The sequence below is a fragment of the Tachypleus tridentatus genome, chromosome 12, assembly GCF_004210375.1.
Source record: "Tachypleus tridentatus isolate NWPU-2018 chromosome 12, ASM421037v1, whole genome shotgun sequence".
Classification (NCBI taxonomy): Eukaryota; Metazoa; Arthropoda; class Merostomata; order Xiphosura; family Limulidae; genus Tachypleus; species Tachypleus tridentatus.
Genome location: NC_134836.1, coordinates 116,005,832 through 116,019,924, shown reverse-complemented (window position 1 = coordinate 116,019,924; position 14,093 = coordinate 116,005,832). Strand labels below are relative to the sequence as shown.

Sequence of the window (14,093 nt, the reverse complement as noted above, 5' to 3'; positions counted from 1 at the left end):
AGGATGTTTTAGAAAGTCTTGTTTTACAGTATATAAACAACTTGATAACACACTTAGGATGTTTTAGAAAGTCTTGTTTTACAGTATATAAACAACTTGATAACACACTTAGGATGTTTTAGAAAGTCTTGTTTTACAGTATATAAACAACTTGATAACACACTTAGGATGTTTTAGAAAGTCTTGTTTTACAGTATATAAACAACTTGATAACACACTTAGGATGTTTTAGAAAGTCTTGTTTTACAGTATATAAACAACTTGATAACACACTTAGGATGTTTTAGAAAGTCTTGTTTTACAGTATATAAACAACTTGATAACACACTTAGGATGTTTTAGAAAGTCTTGTTTTACAGTATATAAACAACTTGATAACACACTTAGGATGTTTTAGAAAGTCTTGTTTTACAGTATATAAACAACTTGATAACACACTTAGGATGTTTTAGAAAGTCTTGTTTTACAGTATATAAACAACTTGATAACACACTTAGGATGTTTTAGAAAGTCTTGTTTTACAGTATATAAACAACTTGATAACACACTTAGGATGTTTTAGAAAGTCTTGTTTTACAGTATATAAACAACTTGATAACACACTTAGGATGTTTTAGAAAGTCTTGTTTTACAGTATATAAACAACTTGATAACACACTTAGGATGTTTTAGAAAGTCTTGTTTTACAGTATATAAACAACTTGATAACACACTTAGGATGTTTTAGAAAGTCTTGTTTTTATATAAACAACTATATACACACTTAGGATGTTTTAGAAAGTCTTGTTTTACAGTATAACACACTTAGGATGTTTTAGAAAGTCTTGTTTTACAGTATATAAACAACTTGATAACACACTTAGGATGTTTTAGAAAGTCTTGTTTTACAGTATATAAACAACTTGATAACACACTTAGGATGTTTTAGAAAGTCTTGTTTTACAGTATATAAACAACTTGATAACACACTTAGGATGTTTTAGAAAGTCTTGTTTTACAGTATATAAACAACTTGATAACACACTTAGGATGTTTTAGAAAGTCTTGTTTTACAGTATATAAACAACTTTGATAACACACTTAGGATGTTTTAGAAAGTCTTGTTTTACAGTATATAAACAACTTGATAACACACTTAGGATGTTTTAGAAAGTCTTGTTTTACAGTATATAAACAACTTTATAACACACTTAGGATGTTTTAGAAAGTCTTGTTTTACAGTATATAAACAACTTGATAACACACTTAGGATGTTTTAGAAAGTCTTGTTTTACAGTATATAAACAACTTGATAACACACTTAGGATGTTTTAGAAAGTCTTGTTTTACAGTATATAAACAACTTGATAACACACTTAGGATGTTTTAGAAAGTCTTGTTTTACAGTATATAAACAACTTGATAACACACTTAGGATGTTTTAGAAAGTCTTGTTTTACAGTATATAAACAACTTTATAACACACTTAGGATGTTTTAGAAAGTCTTGTTTTACAGTATATAAACAACTTTATAACACACTTAGGATGTTTTAGAAAGTCTTGTTTTACAGTATATAAACAACTTTATAACACACTTAGGATGTTTTAGAAAGTCTTGTTTTACAGTATATAAACAACTTTATAACACACTTAGGATGTTTTAGAAAGTCTTGTTTTACAGTATATAAACAACTTTATAACACACTTAGGATGTTTTAGAAAGTCTTGTTTTACAGTATATAAACAAGTCTTGTTTTACAGTATAACACACTTAGGATGTTTTAGAAAGTCTTGTTTTACAGTATATAAACAACTTGATAACACACTTAGGATGTTTTAGAAAGTCTTGTTTTACAGTATATAAACAACTTGATAACACACTTAGGATGTTTTAGAAAGTCTTGTTTTACAGTATATAAACAACTTGATAACACACTTAGGATGTTTTAGAAAGTCTTGTTTTACAGTATATAAACAACTTGATAACACACTTAGGATGTTTTAGAAAGTCTTGTTTTACAGTATATAAACAACTTGATAACACACTTAGGATGTTTTAGAAAGTCTTGTTTTACAGTATATAAACAACTTGATAACACACTTAGGATGTTTTAGAAAGTCTTGTTTTACAGTATATAAACAACTTGATAACACACTTAGGATGTTTTAGAAAGTCTTGTTTTACAGTATATAAACAACTTTATAACACACTTAGGATGTTTTAGAAAGTCTTGTTTTACAGTATATAAACAACTTTATAACACACTTAGGATGTTTTAGAAAGTCTTGTTTTACAGTATATAAACAACTTTATAACACACTTAGGATGTTTTAGAAAGTCTTGTTTTACAGTATATAAACAACTTGATAACACACTTAGGATGTTTTAGAAAGTCTTGTTTTACAGTATATAAACAACTTGATAACACACTTAGGATGTTTTAGAAAGTCTTGTTTTACAGTATATAAACAACTTGATAACACACTTAGGATGTTTTAGAAAGTCTTGTTTTACAGTATATAAACAACTTGATAACACACTTAGGATGTTTTAGAAAGTCTTGTTTTACAGTATATAAACAACTTTATAACACACTTAGGATGTTTTAGAAAGTCTTGTTTTACAGTATATAAACAACTTTATAACACACTTAGGATGTTTTAGAAAGTCTTGTTTTACAGTATATAAACAACTTGATAACACACTTAGGATGTTTTAGAAAGTCTTGTTTTACAGTACATAAACAACTTTATAACACACTTAGGATGTTTTAGAAAGTCTTGTTTTACAGTATATAAACAACTTTATAACACACTTAGGATGTTTTAGAAAGTCTTGTTTTACAGTACATAAACAACTTTATAACACACTTAGGATGTTTTAGAAAGTCTTGTTTTACAGTATATAAACAACTTGATAACACACTTAGGATGTTTTAGAAAGTCTTGTTTTACAGTATATAAACAACTTGATAACACACTTAGGATGTTTTAGAAAGTCTTGTTTTACAGTATATAAACAACTTGATAACACACTTAGCATGTTTTAGAAAGTCTTGTTTTACAGTATATAAACAACTTGATAACACACTTAGGATGTTTTAGAAAGTCTTGTTTTACAGTATATAAACAACTTTATAACACACTTAGGATGTTTTAGAAAGTCTTGTTTTACAGTATATAAACAACTTTATAACACACTTAGGATGTTTTAGAAAGTCTTGTTTTACAGTATATAAACAACTTGATAACACACTTAGGATGTTTTAGAAAGTCTTGTTTTACAGTATATAAACAACTTTATAACACACTTAGGATGTTTTAGAAAGTCTTGTTTTACAGTATATAAACAACTTTATAACACACTTAGGATGTTTTAGAAAGTCTTGTTTTACAGTATATAAACAACTTTATAACACACTTAGGATGTTTTAGAAAGTCTTGTTTTACAGTATATAAACAACTTGATAACACACTTAGGATGTTTTAGAAAGTCTTGTTTTACAGTATATAAACAACTTGATAACACACTTAGGATGTTTTAGAAAGTCTTGTTTTACAGTATATAAACAACTTGATAACACACTTAGGATGTTTTAGAAAGTCTTGTTTTACAGTATATAAACAACTTGATAACACACTTAGGATGTTTTAGAAAGTCTTGTTTTACAGTATATAAACAATTTGATAACACACTTAGGATGTTTTAGAAAGTCTTGTTTTACAGTATATAAACAACTTGATAACACACTTAGGATGTTTTAGAAAGTCTTGTTTTACAGTATATAAACAACTTGATAACACACTTAGGATGTTTTAGAAAGTCTTGTTTTACAGTATATAAACAACTTTATAACACACTTAGGATGTTTTAGAAAGTCTTGTTTTACAGTATATAAACAACTTGATAACACACTTAGGATGTTTTAGAAAGTCTTGTTTTACAGTATATAAACAACTTGATAACACACTTAGGATGTTTTAGAAAGTCTTGTTTTACAGTATATAAACAATTTTGTAACACACTTAGGATGTTTTAGAAAGTCTTGTTTTACAGTATATAAACAACTTGATAACACACTTAGGATGTTTTAGAAAGTCTTGTTTTACAGTATATAAACAACTTTATAACACACTTAGGATGTTTTAGAAAGTCTTGTTTTACAGTATATAAACAACTTTATAACACACTTAGGATGTTTTAGAAAGTCTTGTTTTACAGTATATAAACAACTTGATAACACACTTAGGATGTTTTAGAAAGTCTTGTTTTACAGTATATAAACAACTTGATAACACACTTAGGATGTTTTAGAAAGTCTTGTTTTACAGTATATAAACAATTTTGTAACACACTTAGGATGTTTTAGAAAGTCTTGTTTTACAGTACATAAACAACTTTATAACACACTTAGGATGTTTTAGAAAGTCTTGTTTTACAGTATATAAACAACTTTATAACACACTTAGGATGTTTTAGAAAGTCTTGTTTTACAGTATATAAACAACTTGATAACACACTTAGCATGTTTTAGAAAGTCTTGTTTTACAGTATATAAACAACTTGATAACACACTTAGCATGTTTTAGAAAGTCTTGTTTTACAGTATATAAACAACTTGATAACACACTTAGGATGTTTTAGAAAGTCTTGTTTTACAGTACATAAACAACTTGATAACACACTTAGGATGTTTTAGAAAGTCTTGTTTTACAGTATATAAACAACTTGATAACACACTTAGGATGTTTTAGAAAGTCTTGTTTTACAGTATATAAACAACTTGATAACACACTTAGGATGTTTTAGAAAGTCTTGTTTTACAGTATATAAACAACTTGATAACACACTTAGGATGTTTTAGAAAGTCTTGTTTTACAGTATATAAACAACTTGATAACACACTTAGGATGTTTTAGAAAGTCTTGTTTTACAGTATATAAACAACTTGATAACACACTTAGGATGTTTTAGAAAGTCTTGTTTTACAGTATATAAACAACTTGATAACACACTTAGGATGTTTTAGAAAGTCTTGTTTTACAGTATATAAACAATTTTGTAACACACTTAGGATGTTTTAGAAAGTCTTGTTTTACAGTATATAAACAACTTTATAACACACTTAGGATGTTTTAGAAAGTCTTGTTTTACAGTATATAAACAACTTGATAACACACTTAGGATGTTTTAGAAAGTCTTGTTTTACAGTATATAAACAACTTGATAACACACTTAGCATGTTTTAGAAAGTCTTGTTTTACAGTATATAAACAACTTTATAACACACTTAGGATGTTTTAGAAAGTCTTGTTTTACAGTATATAAACAACTTTATAACACACTTAGGATGTTTTAGAAAGTCTTGTTTTACAGTATATAAACAATTTTGTAACACACTTAGGATGTTTTAGAAAGTCTTGTTTTACAGTATATAAACAACTTTATAACACACTTAGGATGTTTTAGAAAGTCTTGTTTTACAGTATATAAACAATTTTATAACACACTTAGGATGTTTTAGAAAGTCTTGTTTTACAGTACATAAACAACTTTATAACACACTTAGGATGTTTTAGAAAGTCTTGTTTTACAGTACAGAAACAACTTTATAACACACTTTGGATGTTTTAGAAAGTATTGTTTTACAGTATATAAACAACTTGATAACACACTTAGCATGTTTTAGAAAGTCTTGTTTTACAGTATATAAACAACTTGATAACACACTTAGGATGTTTTAGAAAGTCTTGTTTTACAGTATATAAACAACTTTATAACACACTTAGGATGTTTTAGAAAGTCTTGTTTTACAGTACATAAACAACTTTATAACACACTTAGGATGTTTTAGAAAGTCTTGTTTTACAGTATATAAACAACTTTATAACACACTTAGGATGTTTTAGAAAGTCTTGTTTTACAGTATATAAACATTTTGTAACACACTTAGGATGTTTTAGAAAGTCTTGTTTTACAGTACATAAACAACTTTATAACACACTTAGGATGTTTTAGAAAGTCTTGTTTTACAGTATATAAACAATTTTGTAACACACTTAGGATGTTTTAGAAAGTCTTGTTTTACAGTACATAAACAACTTGATAACACACTTAGGATGTTTTAGAAAGTCTTGTTTTACAGTATATAAACAACTTTATAACACACTTAGGATGTTTTAGAAAGTCTTGTTTTACAGTATATAAACAACTTGATAACACACTTAGGATGTTTTAGAAAGTCTTGTTTTACAGTATATAAACAACTTGATAACACACTTAGCATGTTTTAGAAAGTCTTGTTTTACAGTATATAAACAACTTTATAACACACTTAGGATGTTTTAGAAAGTCTTGTTTTACAGTATATAAACAACTTTATAACACACTTAGGATGTTTTAGAAAGTCTTGTTTTACAGTATATAAACAACTTTATAACACACTTAGGATGTTTTAGAAAGTCTTGTTTTACAGTATATAAACAATTTTATAACACACTTAGGATGTTTTAGAAAGTCTTGTTTTACAGTACATAAACAACTTTATAACACACTTAGATGTTTTAGAAAGTCTTGTTTTACAGTATATAAACAATTTTGTAACACACTTAGGATGTTTTAGAAAGTCTTGTTTTACAGTACATAAACAACTTGATAACACACTTAGGATGTTTTAGAAAGTCTTGTTTTACAGTATATAAACAACTTGATAACACACTTAGGATGTTTTAGAAAGTCTTGTTTTACAGTACATAAACAACTTGATAACACACTTAGGATGTTTTAGAAAGTCTTGTTTTACAGTATATAAACAACTTGATAACACACTTAGGATGTTTTAGAAAGTCTTGTTTTACAGTATATAAACAATTTTGTAACACACTTAGGATGTTTTAGAAAGTCTTGTTTTACAGTACATAAACAACTTTATAACACACTTAGGATGTTTTAGAAAGTCTTGTTTTACAGTATATAAACAACTTGATAACACACTTAGGATGTTTTAGAAAGTCTTGTTTTACAGTATATAAACAACTTGATAACACACTTAGCATGTTTTAGAAAGTCTTGTTTTACAGTATATAAACAACTTTATAACACACTTAGGATGTTTTAGAAAGTCTTGTTTTACAGTATATAAACAACTTTATAACACACTTAGGATGTTTTAGAAAGTGTTGTTTTACAGTATATAAACATTTTGTAACACACTTAGGATGTTTTAGAAAGTCTTGTTTTTTTACATAAACAACTTTATAACACACTTAGCATGTTTTAGAAAGTCTTGTTTTACAGTATATAAACAACTTTATAACACACTTAGGATGTTTTAGAAAGTCTTGTTTTACAGTACATAAACAACTTTATAACACACTTAGGATGTTTTAGAAAGTCTTGTTTTACAGTATATAAACAACTTTATAACACACTTAGGATGTTTTAGAAAGTCTTGTTTTACAGTATATAAACAACTTGATAACACACTTAGCATGTTTTAGAAAGTCTTGTTTTACAGTATATAAACAACTTGATAACACACTTAGCATGTTTTAGAAAGTCTTGTTTTACAGTATATAAACAACTTTATAACACACTTAGGATGTTTTAGAAAGTCTTGTTTTACAGTATATAAACAACTTTATAACACACTTAGGATGTTTTAGAAAGTCTTGTTTTACAGTATATAAACAACTTTATAACACACTTAGGATGTTTTAGAAAGTCTTGTTTTACAGCATATAAACATTTTTGTAACACACTTACGATGTTATAGAAAGTCTTGTTTTACAGTACAGAAACAACTTTATAACACACTTAGTATGTTTTAGAAAGTCTTGTTTTACAGTATATAAACAATTTTGTAACACACTTAGGATGTTTTAGAAAGTCTTGTTTTACAGTACATAAACAACTTGATAACACACTTAGGATGTTTTAGAAAGTCTTGTTTTACAGTATATAAACAACTTGATAACACACTTAGCATGTTTTAGAAAGTCTTGTTTTACAGTATATAAACAACTTGATAACACACTTAGGATGTTTTAGAAAGTCTTGTTTTACACAACATAAACAACTTGATAACACACTTAGGATGTTCTAGAAAGTCTTCTTTTACAGTATATAAACAACTTGATAACACACATAGCATGTTTTAGAAAGTCTTGTTTTACAGTATATAAACAACTTGATAACACACTTAGGATGTTCTAGAAAGTCTTGTTTTACAGTATATAAACAATTTTGTAACACACTTAGGATGTTTTAGAAAGTCTTGTTTTACAGTATATAAACAACTTTATAACACACTTAGGATGTTTTAGAAAGTCTTGTTTTACAGTACAGAAACAACTTTATAACACACTTTGGATGTTTTAGAAAGTATTGTTTTACAGTATATAAACAACTTGATAACACACTTAGCATGTTTTAGAAAGTCTTGTTTTACAATATATAAACAACTTGATAACACACTTAGAATGTTTTAGAAAGTCTTGTTTTACAGTATATAAACAACTTGATAACACACTTAGCATGTTTTAAAAAGTCTTGTTTTACAGTATATAAACAACTTGATAACACATTTAGCATGTTTTAAAAAGTCTTTTTTACAGTATATAAACAACTTGATAACACACTTAGCATGTTTTAGAAAGTCTTGTTTTACAGTATATAAACAACTTGATAACACACTTAGGATGTTTTAGAAAGTCTTGTTTTACAGTATATAAACAATTTTGTAACACACTTAGGATGTTTTAGAAAGTCTTGTTTTACAGTATATAAACAACTTTATAACACACTTAGGATGTTTTAGAAAGTCTTGTTTTACAGTATATAAACAACTTTATAACACACTTAGGATGTTTTAGAAAGTCTTGTTTTACAGTACAGAAACAACTTTATAACACACTTGGGATGTTTTAGAAAGTATTGTTTTACAGTATATAAACAACTTGATAACACACTTAGCATGTTTTAGAAAGTCTTGTTTTACAGTATATAAACAACTTGATAACACACTTAGGATGTTTTAGAAAGTCTTGTTTTACAGTACATAAACAACTTGATAACACACTTAGGATGTTCTAGAAAGTCTTGTTTTACAGTATATAAAGAATTTTGTAACACACTTAGGATGTTTTAGAAAGTCTTGTTTTACAGTACATAAACAACTTTATAACACACTTAGGATGTTTTAGAAAGTCTTGTTTTACAGTATATAAACAACTTTATAACACACTTAGGATGTTTTAGAAAGTCTTGTTTTACAGTATATAAACATTTTTGTAACACACTTAGGATGTTATAGAAAGTCTTGTTTTACAGTACATAAACAACTTTATAACACACTTAGGATGTTTTAGAAAGTCTTGTTTTACAGTATATAAACAACTTTATAACACACTTAGGATGTTTTAGAAAGTCTTGTTTTACAGTATATAAACATTTTGATAACACACTTAGGATGTTTTAGAAAGTCTTGTTTTACAGTACAGAAACAACTTTATAACACACTTAGTATGTTTTAGAAAGTCTTGTTTTACAGTACATAAACAACTTTATAACACACTTAGGATGTTTTAGAAAGCCTTGTTTTACAGTCTATAAACAACTTTATAACACACTTAGGATGTTTTAGAAAGTCTTGTTTTACAGTACATAAACAACTTGATAACACACTTAGGATGTTTTAGAAAGTCTTGTTTTACAGTATATAAACAATTTTGTAACACACTTAGGATGTTTTAGAAAGTCTTGTTTTACAGTATATAAACAACTTGATAACACACTTAGGATGTTTTAGAAAGTCTTGTTTTACAGTACATAAACAACTTGATAACACACTTAGGATGTTTTAGAAAGTCTTGTTTTACAGTATATAAAGAATTTGTAACACACTTAGGATGTTTTAGAAAGTCTTGTTTTACAGTACATAAACAACTTTATAACACACTTAGGATGTTTTAGAAAGTCTTGTTTTACAGTATATAAATAACTTTATAACACACATAGGATGTTTTAGAAAATCTTGTTTTACAGTACATAAACAACTTGATAACACACTTAGGATGTTCTAGAAAGTCTTGTTTTCAGTATATAAAGAATTTTGTAACACACTTAGGATGTTTTAGAAAGTCTTGTTTTACAGTACATAAACAATTTTGTAACACACTTAGGATGTTTTAGAAAGTCTTGTTTTACAGTATATAAACAACTTGATAACACACTTAGCATGTTTTAGAAAGTCTTGTTTTACAGTATATAAACAATTTGATAACACACTTAGCATGTTTCAGAAAGTCTTGTTTTACAGTATATAAACAACTTGATAACACACTTAGCATGTTTTAGAAAGTCTTGTTTTACAGTACATAAACATCTTGATAACACACTTATGATCTTTTAGAAAGTCTTGTTTCACAGTATATAAACAACTTGATAACACACCTAGCATGTTTTAGAAAGTCTTGTTTTACACTACATAAACAACTTGATTACACACTTAGGATGTTCTAGAAAGTCTTGTTTTACAGTATATAAACAACTTGATAACACACTTAGCATGTTTTAGAAAGTCTTGTTTTACAGTATATAAACAACTTGATAACACACTTAGGATGTTTTAGAAAGTCTTGTTTTACAGTATATAAACAACTTGATAACACACTTAGCATGTTTTAGAAAGTCTTGTTTTACAGTATATAAACAACTTGATAACACACTTAGGATGTTCTAGAAAGTCTTGTTTTACAGTATATAACAATTTTGTAACACACTTAGGATGTTTTAGAAAGTCTTGTTTTACAGTACATAAACAAATTTATAACACACTTAGGATGTTTTAGAAAGTCTTGTTTTACAGTATATAAACAACTTTATAACACACTTAGGATGTTTTAGAAAGTCTTGTTTTACAGTATATAAACAACTTGATAACACACTTAGCATGTTTTAGAAAGTCTTGTTTTACAGTATATAAACAACTTGATAACACACTTAGCATGTTTTAGAAAGTCTTGTTTTACAGTATATAAACAACTTGATAACACACTTAGCATGTTTCTAGAAAGTCTTGTTTTACAGTATATAAACAACTTGATAACACACTTAGCATGTTTTAGAAAGTCTTGTTTTAAGTACATAAACATCTTGATATCACACTTAGGATGTTTTAGAAAGTCTTGTTTCACAGTATATAAACAACTTGATAACACACCTAGCATGTTTTAGAAAGTCTTGTTTTACACTACATAAACAACTTGATTACACACTTAGGATGTTCTAGAAAGTCTTGTTTTACAGTATATAAACAATTTGATAACACACTTAGCATGTTTTAGAAAGTCTTGTTTTACAGTATATAAACAACTTGATAACACACTTAGCATGTTTTACAGTACATAAACAACTTTATAACACACTTAGGATGTTTTAGAAAGTCTTGTTTTACAGTATATAAACAATTTTGTAACACACTTAGGATGTTTTAGAAAGTTTTGTTTTACAGTACATAAACAATTTTGTAACACACTTTGGATGTTTTAGAAAGTCTTGTTTTACAGTACATAAACAACTTTATAACACACTTAGGATGTTTTAGAAAGTCTTGTTTTACAGTATATAAACATTTTAGTGACACACTTAGGATGTTATAGAAAGTCTTGTTTTACAGTACAGAAACAACTTTATAACACACTTTGGATGTTTTAGAAAGTCTTGTTTTACAGTATATAAACAACTTGATAACACTTTTAGCATGTTTTAGAAAGTCTTGTTTTACAGTACATAAACAACTTGATAACACACTTAGCATGTTTTAGAAAGTCTTGTTTTACAGTACATAAACAATTTGATAACACACTTAGGATATTTTAGAAAGTCTTGTTTTTTATTACATAAACAACTTGATAACACACTTAGCATGTTTTAGAAAGTCTTGTTTTACAGTATATAAACAACTTGATAACACACTTAGGATGTTTTAGAAAGTCTTGTTTTACAGTATATAAACAACTTTATAACACGCTTAGGGTTGTGAGTCGAGCGCCCTAATCACAAGAACCAGTCGTATCTATGAAAACAAACGACTGGTATAAGTAAACGTTAGTGTTTTTTTTTTTAATCGACGTTATTTTTCCTCTTTGTTTCAAATATTTGCACAAAGTTACACAAGGGATATTGTAACAAAGTTACAAGTTAGGCGCTATCTGTCTCTAATTTTTAAGTGGTTTGCTCGAGGAACGGCAAGTAACCTACGTGATTCTCCAACACCAATATGGATGATTTCATCTTACCGAATAATGGAATGTGACACAGCCCCAAGGTACTGAATAAGATTTTTATTGTTATTATTATTACTTTGGTGGTAATTGGAAATAAACAAGGGTCCCATAGTCCATAAAACTAACCAATGAACAACGCTTGCCCCGAAAATTGTCTTTAAGCGAAATTTTACCCGAATAATTCCTTTCAGATCCTTTGCTTTCAATAAAATTTGTTCGATTTGTGAACATTTAACGAAAATCAAATAAAACAGAAAATATGCAAACTATTGATAAAAACAGCATGTTGTAGTTTTGTTTATATTTTGAAGCAAATTCACCTTGGATTCTGCTGTGTTCAGCGAGGGCTATCGAACCTTAGATTTCTGCGTTGTAAGTATGTAAAGTTAGCAACCGGAGGACGCCATATTAAAGAAGTGGACAGTAAAATTAACATTATATACAATACATACAAATATATTTCGTCAAAAAATATTGCCCTGTGGGAGATACGCTAGAAAACTTATAGATTTAAGGCGCTAAAATCCATGGTTTGATTCCCTAGTGTGGACGCAGCAGATACCTTAATGTGGCTGTATTTAGTTGTGCTGTATGAACCAACATCTAATTAGAGTTAGCAGCTTTCGCTTCAAAGGGAATTACGACACGGTCGAGGCATTCAGCTTAACGCATTTCTTATTAGTTAACATTCTGCGAAGCACAAATGTGTATGGTTTAAATTTGGCGTCTTTCCAAAAACAAACATTGAAAAATACAGTTTGTTCAAACGACACGACTAATTCTAAGTTCTCGTATAAAAGGAGAAACTTCCGCGTTTAACACCACCCACTGATAACGCTAACAATTATCTCACCTCTTTCAAGGAAGGCCATTTTTCCGGAAGAATGTGGGTATGAATGTCCACTTTGAGAGGCATCTTTACAATTAAGACAATTGTCACGAGTAAAATATTTTTGTAGGGACTATGACCTTGGTCACTGAATACTGTTGAAACACATCCAACCACTTCCACTAAGCCTAGTACGAAAGATAGATTTGATAATATTAAACGCGAACTTTGACACCAAATAAATTACCAAAGAAAAATCTGACGTCATTTTACAACGCTTAGATTTTCCTTTCGTATGATACAGGCATACAAGTACAGGTCAAAATTACTAGACACCGTACACTATAAAATTTCATTTTAAAATATTCATTACAGACGAATCATGTACGATTTAAATATTTTATTACTCTTGTTGTGATGTGAAAGCCATCTGCTGGCGAACCGTGAAAATAATCACTTATATATTTGACGGTACGGTAGTGTTAGTTTTATATCTTTAATGATACTTTTCTCATTCCATCCCTTAAGATTTTTTTCTGAAAAGACAATGAACGTAGAATAGTGTTTATCCACTTTCTGACAGAAATAACGAAAGAGTTTTTTTTTGGAATTTAGTAATTCCGCTTTGATCATATTGTTTTTGAACGAAATTTGTATTTAAAGTTTCTTTCTACAAAGGCCCAGCATGGTCAGGTGGTTAAGGCACTCGACTTATAATTTGAGGGTCGTGGATTCGAATCCCCGTCGCACCAAATATGCTCGCCCTTTCAGCCGTGGGAGCGTGAAATTGTGCGATCAATCCCATAATTCGTTGGTAAAAGAGTAGCCCAAGAGTTGGCGTTGGGTACTGATGACCAACTGCCTACTCTCTAGTCTTACACTGCTAAATTAGGGACGTCTAGCGCAGATAGTGCTCAAGTAGCTGAAAGGACGAGCATGTTTGGTGCTACCGGGATTCGAACCCGCGACCCTCAGATTACGAGTAGAACGCCTTAA

At 28.3% G+C, this 14,093-nt stretch overlaps 1 protein-coding gene across 1 annotated transcript in view; it reads right to left on the bottom strand.

Moving 5' to 3' along the window:
- Positions 1-13,468, bottom strand: part of LOC143234438 (2-amino-3-carboxymuconate-6-semialdehyde decarboxylase-like) — a 58,074-nt gene extending 44,606 nt beyond the window's left edge. Inside the window, 1 exon segment of the mRNA XM_076471821.1 lies at positions 13,122-13,468. Within this exon segment, the coding sequence (XP_076327936.1) occupies positions 13,122-13,184 (63 nt within the window). The 5' untranslated portion in view covers positions 13,185-13,468.
- Between the last annotated feature and the right edge of the window lie 625 nt (positions 13,469-14,093).